Source organism: Colletotrichum chrysophilum (assembly GCF_026319265.1).
Source record: "Colletotrichum chrysophilum strain AFK26 chromosome Unknown scaffold_63, whole genome shotgun sequence".
NCBI classification, from domain to species: Eukaryota; Fungi; Ascomycota; class Sordariomycetes; order Glomerellales; family Glomerellaceae; genus Colletotrichum; species Colletotrichum chrysophilum.
Window position 1 is genome coordinate 70,876 of NW_026517350.1, and position 12,798 is coordinate 83,673.

Here is a 12,798-nt window from a genome sequence, read left to right on the forward strand (position 1 = left end):
GGTCGTCAACGCAGAAGTGATAACATCTTTTGGGACGACGATTAATGTTGAAATGTTGGAAGACACCGGCGGTATCTGATCAGTTGGAGCTGGGCCATCTCTGGATCTGATAGCCTTCCCGCCAAAGTGGTAGGTGCGACTGAGTGCACTGGAGAATTTGCCAAGAAAAAAAGTAGCCTCAAGGTTATTGTTTGGCGCAAAGAGGGCATAAAGCGTTGGAGGAACGCGTCCATCTACTTTCCGGTACCTCGGGGGATGGAGCTTGCGGGTGCTCGCCCGGTGCACACGCTCCTACCTGGTCCTTCCTCATCAAGCAGCATGCCAGACGAGGGCTCTAGTGCCTCCTCACAGCTGTTGGGCTGGGCGTTGTCATCAGCCGGACATGCTTCAGCAGTTGGGGACCGTCATGCCAGGAATTCCGAGAGCAACGAGCGAGAACTGTGCAGCATTCTTCGTATGAAGGTACGTAAGATGTCGGCTACCCCTGGGGCTGTGCTTGACGATGGGAGATTATGAGGTAGGCTTAAGTTCTAAACCCATACGTGCGTGCCATGCCGCAAGCCTTTATTTAGGGGAGTAATTGACCAGGGACTCGATCTACTCGCAAGCTAAACAAGAAAACAAAGTACAAGATGGAAATGACCACCATGGGGAAGAAAAACATAAGCCGGACATCGGACACCTTCATATGGCGCACTGGGCACGGACAGGTAAGGTGCCTTAGGTAAGGTACGAATACCTTACCTAGGTACCTAGAGAGAGGTAGGACACAGCCCTACTACTAGGGGGTACTGGTTAATTGGGCCGGAGTTCCAGTTCCCTGCATCTGTTTGAATTCTTGTTTGGAGCGAGCGACATGAACGCGAAGGCATCATCGAGTCTCCCCCAGAGCAGAGACAAGGTCCGCCTGTTTCTCCCCTCCACCAGGCCCAGCTCGTGCTGTCTTCTATTTTGTCTCTGATCTGCGGTGCCGGGTTGGCTGTTCGGGCGGCACGAGGGCTGGGTACGCGTGGAATACATGCACGACGACGGTTTTGCATCCAGCCGAGCAAGTGAGAGACAGTCCCGAGGTGGCATCGACAACACACCACGACGCCGACGACAACGACGGACCAGGTACCTTAGGCACAACAGGGACGGGCAGGATGAGAGGAGGTGGTGTTCCGAACCGGAGCCCTTGGACGACCTAGACGTGGGACGGGAATTGGGATATCGCAGGTTTCCGAAGCCATAGCTCGGCGCATCCGCAGACTCTGAGCTGCCACTGACTGACTGCCAACCAACGATGGCGGGCTCGGATCCACGTTACATACCACGCATCCGTAATGCGTTGTTGTAATCGACCGTCAACTCCCACCATTAGTTGTTGGGTGGTTTGGGCCAAATGGTTCCTCGTTTTTTGACTGAGAATTTTTGTGCTCGTTGGTGGAAGAGAGTGGAATGAAAGCAAAATTGGCTTCCTTGAATGTACCTTCAAGTGTCTGAGAGCGCCAATTGGACTCGGCGGTGGTTTTGGGAGTTCCATTCGGCATCGTCCCACTGGGGCTTCCAAAACCCTGCAGGCTGCCAGTCAGCGGCGAGAGCCAGTGAGCTGCGGCCGCTGCAGCGCGGTAGCGCTCCACGAGCAAGGGTGCGCCGTGCGAGGGACCGTCACCCGTCATGGATGTTGAGATGCCGAAGTTACCTGGTACCTCAGAGGCGCCCAGCAGGTACCTAACATTTACGAGTTCACTAAGGTACTTTGTATTTGTGCATACCTACCTAAGGAGAAGAAGAAGGAGAAGAAGAAGGAGAAGAAACTCAAGAGACACGCTGAGATGTTGGCGCACATGATCTTGCATGCCTTCAAGGGCGGCACATCAGCCGGACGGACGCATAGTCCCCCACTGGATATGTCCTACTTACTCCTCGCTCTCAACTTCAATCTGTGTGAGGTGATGTGCCCTGGCTTTTGGCCTGTGGGTATGTGTGTGTGGGAGCGTGAGTGGTGTGTGTGTTGTGTGTTGTGTGTTGTGGGTGAGGTGGTGGTCTCGTCGGGGGAAACTTAGTGGTCATCGCCTGAGGGCCTGGTTGAACAGGGGGCACTGGCCAGGTCTGAGGGCGACAAGAGAAGTACTGCGCTACATGCCGCATCGCGCAGTTTGAACGTCTCTCAGATGTACCGATGCGGTTGCCGCTACATTTGGTGTCCAAGATACCTGCTGATGGACTGGGACGGGGAACTCTGGGACACTGGACGGGGGGGGCACCACTGCAGTGGGCTAAGGTAGAGAGGTGGATGGGCGGAGTGGAGCTCGTTGCTGGACTGGGACTGGGCGCTCTGCACACTGGGGGCAGTGGGCACTGAGGCCCTTCGAGACTGGGACGGGGGACAGAGGGATGGACTGGGAGTGGCCGGACCATGCCATGCCATGCCATGCCTTGCCTGGCCTGGCTGGACTGGGTCTGCCGTGTGGCCTTGACCACCTATGACCATCTCTCGCTGGCTGAATCTCCCGACTCCTCTTCTCAGTTCTTCCACACTCATCATCCTCAAAATCACCACCTACAAAACATTCCCTCTCTACAGACCCCTTGTCGAGTCTGAGGAGAGAGAGAGCGAGAATAGAGAGCCTCGTGAAGCGTTACGCTCTTCTTTCCCCTTATCCCCTTTTCCTTTTTTCTTTTCCAAATCCCCCTTGTTTTTCACTGAATACCCCCCCAGTTATTGTTCGCGGTCCCTTCCTTTCGGCCTCTCGTCTTCGTCGTCCGCTAACCCTTCGCTCGCCCGGCCGCCAATCTGCACTCACAATATGAACAAACTGGCAAACATGCGTCACTGGTCCGAGAGGATGAGCCCCAACTTCGGAATGGGTCGTCCTAACATGCCCATCAACCCCATGGCCCCGAGAAGAGACTCAGCTCCCCAGCAGGCTGCTTCAATAAGCTCACCCCAGCCTCTCGATGCTCCGATGCCCATCATCCACTACTCCTTCAACGTTCCGTTCGCCTCCGACCTCGCCGGTCCCAACACCGAGGACATCCTCCATGCCACCGCCGACGCCGTCCTCCGATGGACCCATCCCGAAGACGCTCCCGATGACGTGGGTGTCCACGAGTTGCCCGTCCACACCCAGAACCTCGCGAACCTCCGCAAGGTCTGCAAGGACATCACCAGCGGCCCCTTCCAGATCGAGGCTCACGTCATCTCTACCTCGCCCAAGAACGCAAAGGGACAACAGGTCACCACCGTCTGTCTTTCGGGTACCCCGGAAATGGTCCACAAGAGCAGGGAGACGATCTTGAACGACAACCAGACTGTCCTGGTAGGTTTATTCGACGATGAGGAGCTGGGTCAAAATGTGTGGATTAACGAATGCCAATCTAGCGTTGTACGACGGTCGATGTGGAAGGTCATCTTGTCTGTGATCTTACTGCCGGAGCTCTGAAACAGCAAGTTACCGACACTCTGGATTACATTTCCAAGTACTGCGGGGTCGACATTTTCCTCCTTGGCCCCAAGTTGACTCCTATGGTTGATGGCATGACGGGCGATGCTGAGATGCGCGTTGATCAGAGATGGAGAGTCGCCATTTACGGCGACATTCTCTCGGTCGAGCATGCGAAGGCCCGTGTCCTCATCCAAATTGACACTCTGGTATGCCTGCCCAATCATTGGCTGGCTTATGTCTCAGCTTGCTGACCGAAACCACAGCTCGGCCGAGTCGTCGATGCCACCAAGCTCGACCTGTCCATTCACCAGCTCGTTTGCGGCCGCCACAGGAAGAACATCAAGCTCATCGAGTCTTCCACCGGCACCGCCATCTACTTCCCGCCTCCTTTCTCTCAGATGTACCGTTACTGCCCTCCTGGCGCCAGCCGCAGAGACCCAACGGATATCTTTATCACGGGAGAAAGCCCGCAGGCCATTGAACTGGCTAAGCAGAAGCTCCATGAGACCGTTTCGCGCATTAGGCTGTACATGAAGGATGTCACTATCGCGCCTGCCAAGATTGACAGCGTTCTCCTCACGCGCCTCGACAAGGTCCGCAAGATTCTCGAGGCAAACGGCACCTACATCTTGTTCCCGCCTCTTGCAAGCCAGCGCAACATGGTCCGAGTCCAAGGCAGCGAAGGACTGCATGTCGAGCGCACCGTACGCGAGATCATGGCTTTGGTAAGTCTGGATGGCCATGACTGCCCTTTCTCACACACGTTCTGACATGATACCACAGGCTGGACAGTTCTACAGTGCAGCTTGGTGGATCCAGCAGCCTGACAGCCGGCAGCTCCCCAACCCCGCTGACGTCAGAACCATGCTCGGCGATGTTTGTGCGAACTCGGATGCCGATCTGTCTTTCGATAAGATGAACTTCTCCATCACTGGATCTGACGACTCTGTGAAGGCGGCCCTGATGGTCATGTCCGAGATTAAGTTTCTCGTGCAGTCTCAGTACCAAATTCGCGTCAAGATCGAGCTTGCCAATGAGCACAAGGAATTCGTCAGCGGCAAGAAGAACGGAAAGATCAACAAGATTATGGGCCAGAGCAGTGTCCAGATCATCTTCGACGGCTTCAATGAGTACAACTTCAACATTGATGTCATGGCCGCCAGCTACGACTCGATGAAGCAGGGTCTGACCCTTGTTGAGCAAGAGATGCCCGCTTCCATCTCTTTCCATGTCCCTGACCAGTACCACAAGCGCATCATTGGCATCGGAGGACAGCACATTCAGCGCATCATGAAGAAGCACTCTGTCTTTGTCAAGTTCTCGAATGCAATGGACCGAGGCGGCATGGGCCGCGAAGACGACGATGTCAAGGTTGACAACGTCATCTGCCGCACGCCTGCCAGGAACGCCCAGAATCTCGATGCCGTTAAGAACGAGATTCTGGAGATGGTCGACAGAGCCGTGAGTTTCCTCAGCGATGACTTTGCCGCCCGTCACTGACATGTCTACTAGGACTCGGAGTACACCTCTCAGATCGTGAACGTCGACCGTTTGTACCATCGCCAGCTCCTTGCACGTCTCAGTGACATTGATGAACTGGAGAGCAAGTACAACTGCAAGATCGTCTTCCCAAGCACCGAACAAGCCAGCGATGAGGTGACCGTGACTGGCCCACAGTGGCAGGTCCCTCATTGCGTCGACGAGTTTTTGGTAAGCATTGGCAACAAACTTGCCCCTCACCAGCAGAACAAATACTGACAGCTCTTAGGGCATGGTGCCTGATAATCACGAGCTCGTTCTCACTCGCACTCCGGAGCTCATCAAGTTCCTTGAATCGCCGAGCTTTGCTCACGATCTTGTCCCCAAGTTGAAGACCCAGTACGAAGTCGACGTGTCCGTTCACCAGGATGCCGACTCTGAGGATGGTCTCCCAGCCATCGCTTTGCGCTGGACGTTCACTCGCAACAACGCTGGGGGCCTCCGCGATGCCATTGACTTCTTGCTTGCACAGTTCGCCACTGCTGGTGTCGAGGTCACCATTCTCAAGGGATCGATTCCCCGTCCCAAGTCGGACTCTTTTGAGGACTCCCTCCAATACTTCGACTCGAAGCTCCTTCAGCATGCTCCTGCCACCATTGCCGCCGATTCTCCCACCAAGGCCGCTTTCGAGGGCGAGGTCGCTCGCGAGCGAAGCACCATTTTTGACCGCCTGCGTAAGCCCGGCAGCATGACCTCAATTTCGTCTTTCCTCGACCGCCGCAAGAACAGCTCCCACTCGACGAACGGCAACTTTTTCAAAGGATCCAGCAATGTTTCCAAGTCTTCTCTCATTTCGATCGAGTCTACCCGCAGCTTTAATGCGGATCGCAACCCCTGGAACGATAGCGGCGTCAATCTTCCAGACGACGACAACCCTTGGGCCCACAGGCCCCTCGGGAATGGTTCGGACAAACTGACCATTCCTCAACCTGGTGACGTTACGCCCCGTCACAGCACTCGTGCGTCCGGCGACAGCGGACGCCCTTCTACGTCTCATTCTACGAATTCTGGATACCCCGGTCCCATCGGACCTTTCCGTTAGATTCCCGTCTTAGAACCTCTACGTGCAAAATACCCCGGCTGGATATACCCTGGCGTACAATACCCGGAACGTCGCTTCTGATGCATCGGTCGGCCGAAGTTTCTGCTGTTTTGCGTTGCGTCGCCCTCGTGCTTTGCTCTTGTTCTGTTTTATCTGATTTCAGTCGAATTCCTTATTGTTGTTTTTGGGTTTTGATGGTTCCTTGTCTCGGCACGATTTCACGTCCACTCTTTATACCCCCAACGTCGAGAGACTGAGGACAAAAAAGAAAAGATACCTTGTACGCGGTTTGGTTTTCGAATGCTTGATGCTTTCATGATCTTCAGACGACGTCGTCAGCAGAGACGACGACGGTCAAATGAAGATATCAAAAAGAGAAGGGTTTAGCGGGTCGTGCGGTTTCTTCCATTGCCCCAAATCGGCATCTTAGTCGCCAGGTTGCGTAGTCACTGGCTCCGTCAACGCGAAATGCGGCTTGACGATGCGCGAGTGGCCACGAATCGAACTACAGTGATGTCTAGGTGGCAAGATGGGAAAAAAAGTTCATGCTCTTTGTATGCTGGTCGGCCCGGCGAAGCCGCCAGGCGGAGAACGAAAAGATTGTCATGGCGGCGGACAAGACAGCGCAATATTGAGCGGCTGGTTGATCTGCAGGCGGGAGTGATGAAGATGGAACCTGTACACATACCTCAGCGCACCTTTCAGGTTGGCCTTGACATGCAATGATACCCATGGTCGATCAATGACTCTCGTATGTGATGTTGTGAAATATTAGTTCGGATGTGATTCTTGGGTTTGACAAGGTGTCAGGACCACCAAAACGTCGACAACAGAACGCTACGAGGACGAATGCCGCTCAGTCAACGCCATTATTGTCTGTATCAACATGGATTCCCATTCGTCTCACACCAGCCAGCATGATCAACTAAAAACTGCAATTTTGGTTGTATATTCTACCCAAACAGGACAAATTTTAGATTCTATTTATGATCGTGCTTGACATTTGAGTTGGGTATAATCCAGAATAGTGAGAACGGTGTTCTTGACATTTCAGTCTCTCATGACGATATAGGTCCAACCGAGACCCTCTCCCGTGCCTCTTGCTGGGCTTTCTTCTGGCTGTGGCGTTCCACACGCCGTTTCTCCGTCAGTATATTGGCAAACCTGCCCCTCGCCCCGTGCTTCATCTTAGTGATCATATCAGTTGCCTTGCCCTTGTCCACGTCATCAGCTGTCAACGGTTCTTGCTTCGTACGCAGCTTGTTGAGGAAGTCGAGTTGTCCCTTGGTCGGCGGCCCCTTTCTCCAGCGCTGATACCGGTGGATGAATACATGAGGAAACACTTCCGAGGCGTACTTGTCACTGCCGTGCACGGCGTCGGTGAACGTGGCGGCCCTCAAGAGTTCTCTCGGAGCAGCAAATGGTGACTTGGAAATACCAGGCGGAAGGGCCCTGACCTCAACAGCCTGCCAAGCTGGCTGGTTTTTCCCAGCTTCGACATCCAGCTTGGAAATCCTGATGAAGCTGCCGTTGGGGGCACAGAGAACGTATTTGTCCAAGCCAACCTGTACCCAGGCATAATGGCTGATGGCCCGAATGTGCTTCTCCCCCGATGCATCCTCGATGAGATCGAACACAGAGTTGTAGTCGGTAAAAGTGACCGAGCCCGCGGACACGGATTGAGAGCTCGAGGACGCGTCGTAAGCTTGGTGCTGTCGAATCTTTTCTGCCTCCCTTCTCTCACTAGTCTTACGCATATCCGCCGTCGACGCCTGGTCAACAATCTCGCCCGGATCAAGGCCGAAGAGCGTCGGTGTTGTGACGATGCCAGTCTCAAGGCTGGAAACCATGTCAATGACATGGCAGTCCGTCTTTCCTTTGTGCAACCTCATGCCCCTGCCAATCATCTGTACGAGCAGATTTCGAGATCGCGTTGGTCGAGCGAGAATGATGCTGTCAATGTTTGGGATATCCGTCCCCTCGGTGAACACTCCGCAGTTTACGAGCACGGGAAACTCTCCCCCACGAAATGCTTCCAGGATGGCACTTCTTTCCACTTTTGGCGTATCACCAGTCACGAATCTTGCGTCGAATCCGTGTTTGCGGAACGTTTGCGTCAGTCCCGCGACGTGAGCCAGGTCGACGCAGAACACGAGAGTCGACTTTCTTTCTGCTGCCTTTGCAAGCCAGCTTCGCACGGTGATTTCATTGATCTTCTCCGTGTTGACGGCCTTGGAGAGTTCTCCGGCTTGGAAGTCGCCGTTGGCACCGCTCCTGACTTTGGATATGTCGGCTGTCGATTCGACTGTAGTGAAGATAACGTCTGATAGCCATTTGTCGCCGATCATGTCTACGTAGTCCTTGTGGTAGACGATCTCGTCAATAGCAGCGCCGAGTTTCAGGCCGTCGAACCGTGAAAAGGTGGCCGACACGCCCACGAGGGAGGGAGAGTCGGCCTGCTTGGTGTCAAGGCCGAAATGACGGAGTACGCGCATGTATCCGGGAGCGACGATGTGATGAGCCTCGTCAACGAGGACCAGCTTGAATCTCTCCGGGTCGAACTTATCCAGTCGTTCTCCGGATGTGATGCTCTGGAGGCTAGCAACAGTAATGTCTGCAGTGCCCGTGGCATGCAGAGACCCCATCTCAATATCGACTGACTTGTCTGGGTATGCATTGGTGCAGTGCCTCGCAGCTTGCTCCACGAGCTCTCTCCTATGGGCGAGGATGAGAGTCTGCGTGGTGCGGTCTTGCCTTGGCTGTATCCTTTCTATCAATTGAGTAAAGATGACCTGCGGAGTATTATTAGTCTTGTTCTACATGCGTTGCCAGAAAATAGTCTGAGCTCACAGTCTTGCCGCTGCCAGTGGCCAGCGAAATGCCCAGTCTTTTATGTCCATTTTGCAGGGACTGTAAAACCGACTGGATGCATTCCTCTTGGTAGCTTCTCAGCTGGATCTTGGTGCTTAAGAACCGTTGAGTGTGAAGAGGCAGGTTCTTGGGGATGAACCGTCCCGCTTGGCTCAGGATTCTACGTGTTGTTTGTGTCCTCAGTATCTTCCCAAAGAAAGATGACAACATTTTTGGTCGATTCCCATGTTGATGGCGAGCTAGAGGATTAGAATCACCGTCGATGCAGTCCGGGAACCCAGGAGAATTGGCTAGGATTGGAGATATCTTCCAATCAGAGAATGAGAACAAGACCCATAAATTTAGCTGGCAATCGGCACGGGTACCTACCTACCTACCTAGGTGGCTACAGTGTACCTACCACCACCCATAACGCATCCACACAGACAATCGGGTGTGAGCCTAGGTACTAGGCTCTAGCGGCACAAATACTGGGGATACTTTTGTCTGAGCGATTCCCTACAAGGAAATCTTCGTTCTCAAGAGACCTTCGTCTCATGAGAACCCCACATCACATGCATCCGTAGGGCAACCGCGACACCTTTATTCTTCAATTTCTCTCACAAGCCTGAGGTGTCATTTCATAATTGATCTGACATCGAGATATAGTTGTCATCGCAACATGTACCTCTCATATCGCCCGAGCAAGATCGTCGACTTCAGGGCGTTGAACGAAGATGAGCATGGATCCGGACGCCGATTTTTCACCAGACGAGGCAGGTACTGGACCACACGAGGATATCCCTCTTGAATCAACAGAGGTGGATCTTCTTGGAGCAGAAGTGCTTCGAGGCTCGTCCGATGACGACGTGGCTTCTGTCAATCGTGGCCGCTCATCCCAAAAACGACGGGCATCTGGCACGGCAGTCGAACCGATTCTCAAGCGCCACAAAGGACTCTTCAACAACGCTTATCTCGATCTTCTGAATGCAGACATTGCAGATGCCGTGAACCAAATCGAAGGCGGCACGGAAGAGGAGCTGCCACCTTCCCAGATCGGCATGACATTTTGGACTCCTTTCGAGAAGAAGCTGTTCTTTGAGGCGCTCGCCAGGCTCGGAAAAGACGACCTCCAAGGGATTGCGCAGAGGATACGAACGAAGAGCGAGATCGAGGTTCGCCAGTATATCGCCTTGCTCCAGGACGCGGTGGAGAGGAGAGAGCGAGAACAGGATCACCGCCTGGAATACCTTGCGGAACTGGCAGACTACCCGGCAGCTGTCGAAATCAGTCAACCATGCTGTCACGCCCTTGACGAGGCAGCTGATGCTTTGTCATTTAGGCAAGAAAGGCACGAAGAGCTCGCCGAACAGAAGAAATGGGGCGAGTGCTGGAACATTACTCCAGAGCTTGCGAGGCGCATTGAGGGGGGCCGCGGACTCAAGAAAGACCCGGATTTCGCAAATCACCATGGCCTTGAGTTCACGGAACTTCTTCGCGTCAAGGAATTCCTTCGGCTTCCGGAGGAGATCTTCATGAACGCTCCCCACGCCGAAAACAATTGGCAATTCGTTAGTGAAGAGCCGCCAAGTATCAGAGCTACCGCACTACAGGATTTCCATTCACTTCTCGCGTCAACCACCAAAAAGATTGTCCTGACCACGCTCTTCATGGCGGAGTCTCGGATCAGGGCGAAGAGGAAGGTGGATCCCACCGTGAGGGGTCTTGTGCGGCGGAAGGATGTTGATGCGGCGGTGGCCTCGCTGGGCATGAAGCCGAACAGCAATGAATTCTGGGTTCTTTGCGCGCGTAGGCTACGCCTGGAAGTCGTGAACGATGATGTTGACGTACAGGATGAAGGGGATGTTACGGAATCACTCGACGAAGAGGAGCAGCCAATGTCCTACGATGAGGTGGAACAGACTCTGCGCCAGGAGTCAGGAGCCTCTGACCCGTCAGATGCGGGTAGCAGGTCTGTGACGCCAGGATTCAAGCTTGAAACTGGCGAGTCTTCTGAGTCCTCTGAGCCCGATGACTCGGCGTCTGAGAACTCGGACAGCGAGTCGTCTGTCATGATGGACGATGCTGAGTTTGAAGTCAACGAAGAAGCCAAAGAGGTACTCAAGTACTCCGCGTACGATTTCCCAGAAACGCACCGCACAAGAGAGGCGCTGAAGCACAGGATCAGAAACGAGCGGGGACAGGAGGCTTACGCCGATGCCAAGGATGCGAAAGCATCTTACGAGGCCGAGGCAGAGATGTGGAGGCTTTTGCAACGGCAACCCCCGGAACCGCTGGTGAAGCCGACTCTAGCTGAGCGCGGTCGGAGGGGCATGAAGGACGTGGAAGATATTTACGATGTTGGTCGACAATGGAGGGAGAGATTAGCGTTTCACAGCGAGTGGGAAATGCTGGGGACGGCCAACTTGCTAGCGAAGCAGTCTTGACGTCTTCTGAAATCTGGGCTGTGAATGATTGCTCTTCCTGTTCTTGATACCCATAGACTTGGTCTTTCTAATGTAATTTTTTGGACAAACCGCACCGTCCAATGTCTACCGGGCTCTAATGCCAATAATGATGCATACTGATAGCACCGTGCTCGTCCACTGTGTGTTGTCGCGCCCTGCGACGGGTATCATAGTCCATACGCCATTCCAACCAACGACTTCATACGATTGGTGACTGTGAACCTGTTCACCGCCCCCGCGACCTTCCTCTGCCCCGTCCCCTGCCTCTTCCACGACCACGAGCAGCTCCTCGGGTCCTTGACACTGGTGCACCGCTCTCTTCAGCGCTCTCTTCCTCATCTTCCTCGTCGGAGCCACTTCCGCTGTCGCTGCCTTCTTCCTCGTCCTCTTCTTCCTCTTCTCCCTCCTCATTATCTTCATCCTCTTGCTCCTCCTCGTCTTCCTCGTCTTCCTCGTCTTCCTCCTCGTTCTCCTCGTTCTCCTCGTCGTCTTCGGAGGAGGAGGAAGAGGAAGATTTAGTAGACTGAGCCTTTGAGTTCTTGCCAGCTTTCTCCACCTTTTCAGCTTTTTCGACTTTTTCTGCCTTCTCAGACTTCTCAGCCTTTTCCGCTTTCTCTGCCGCCTTGGCCTTGCCAGCAGCCCGCTTCTGGCTTCTGGCTACCCTGGCAGACTTTGGCGGTGGCGATGCGACGTCCGTACCGCCATCCTCCGTGTCCTCAACGGTGCTGGCGCGAGTCTTGGTGACAGTGGAAGCGCGCTTTCTCCTCCTGCTGGCCCCAGCATTGCTACCGCCAGGGGATGGCGGCGGTGGCGGAAGCTCCAACGCTCCGGGAGATGTAGGGGCTTCGCTTGGGTCTGCCAAGAGGCGCTCCAATTGCATATCGTAGAAGTCGCCAGGGGGCAGAGTAAATTCTTTGAACCGTTTATCGTAGTTTTCGTCATCTTGGGCATCGAAGTAATCCTCGCGCTGATCAATAGTCGGAAGATCGTACAAGGTGCGAAGTTTCTGCCAGATATGGGGGATGCGCGTGTGTGGACAGTCTTCCGGACCGATACCGTGATTCCGAAGGTGCTCGCTGATAGCAATCATTCTGAAATGTTTGTGCATGCCTGCAAAGAAGTGTGTTAGCTTTAGTTCGTCACTGTAAACATAGAGGTTCTCAAGCAGACTGACCCGCCGGCTTCCATCTGATGACGCCCTTGAAAAGTGATGACAACTGGTCGTCAGTCCAATGATTATTTGGCCATTCGTCAGCGGAGGGCTTGACAACCGGCGCAGCAGCTGTTGGGGTGTCGGCCGTCGGGGTGTCAACATCCATGGCATCGTCGTCGCGAGCTGGCGTCGGCGTCGCGACAGCTGAGACGCTGCTTCGCGCCTTCTTCTTGGGCGGCATCGTAGCTGCGTTGAGAAAGTTTGTGGTAGACCAAAGTGCGTATGTTTGGGGCGCTGAATGCAGCCGTCAAATTG

The 12,798-nt window shown here is 54.2% G+C and overlaps 4 protein-coding genes across 4 annotated transcripts; 2 read left to right on the forward strand and 2 right to left on the reverse strand.

Moving 5' to 3' along the window:
* Positions 1 to 2,810: 2,810 nt before the first annotated feature.
* Positions 2,811 to 6,012, forward strand: COL26b_007654 (uncharacterized protein; the record flags this gene model as incomplete). The annotated part of the gene is made up of 6 exons (XM_053180439.1): positions 2,811 to 3,305; positions 3,368 to 3,637; positions 3,695 to 4,156; positions 4,215 to 4,892; positions 4,944 to 5,141; positions 5,200 to 6,012. 6 exons carry the CDS (start codon positions 2,811 to 2,813, stop codon positions 6,010 to 6,012), a joined length of 2,916 nt encoding a protein of 971 aa, XP_053035585.1.
* A 1,058-nt stretch (positions 6,013 to 7,070) lies between these two features.
* COL26b_007655 (uncharacterized protein) lies at positions 7,071 to 9,093 on the reverse strand (the record flags this gene model as incomplete). Its single annotated transcript, XM_053180440.1, has 2 exons — positions 7,071 to 8,771; positions 8,863 to 9,093. 2 exons carry the CDS (start codon positions 9,091 to 9,093, stop codon positions 7,071 to 7,073), a joined length of 1,932 nt encoding a protein of 643 aa, XP_053035586.1.
* A 506-nt stretch (positions 9,094 to 9,599) lies between these two features.
* Positions 9,600 to 11,309, forward strand: COL26b_007656 (uncharacterized protein; the record flags this gene model as incomplete). The annotated part of the gene is made up of 1 exon (XM_053180441.1): positions 9,600 to 11,309. One exon carries the CDS (start codon positions 9,600 to 9,602, stop codon positions 11,307 to 11,309), a length of 1,710 nt encoding a protein of 569 aa, XP_053035587.1.
* A 247-nt stretch (positions 11,310 to 11,556) lies between these two features.
* COL26b_007657 (uncharacterized protein) lies at positions 11,557 to 12,724 on the reverse strand (the record flags this gene model as incomplete). Its single annotated transcript, XM_053180442.1, has 2 exons — positions 11,557 to 12,440; positions 12,505 to 12,724. The coding sequence occupies 2 exons, from the start codon at positions 12,722 to 12,724 to the stop codon at positions 11,557 to 11,559; spliced, it is 1,104 nt and encodes a 367-aa protein (XP_053035588.1).
* Between the last annotated feature and the right edge of the window lie 74 nt (positions 12,725 to 12,798).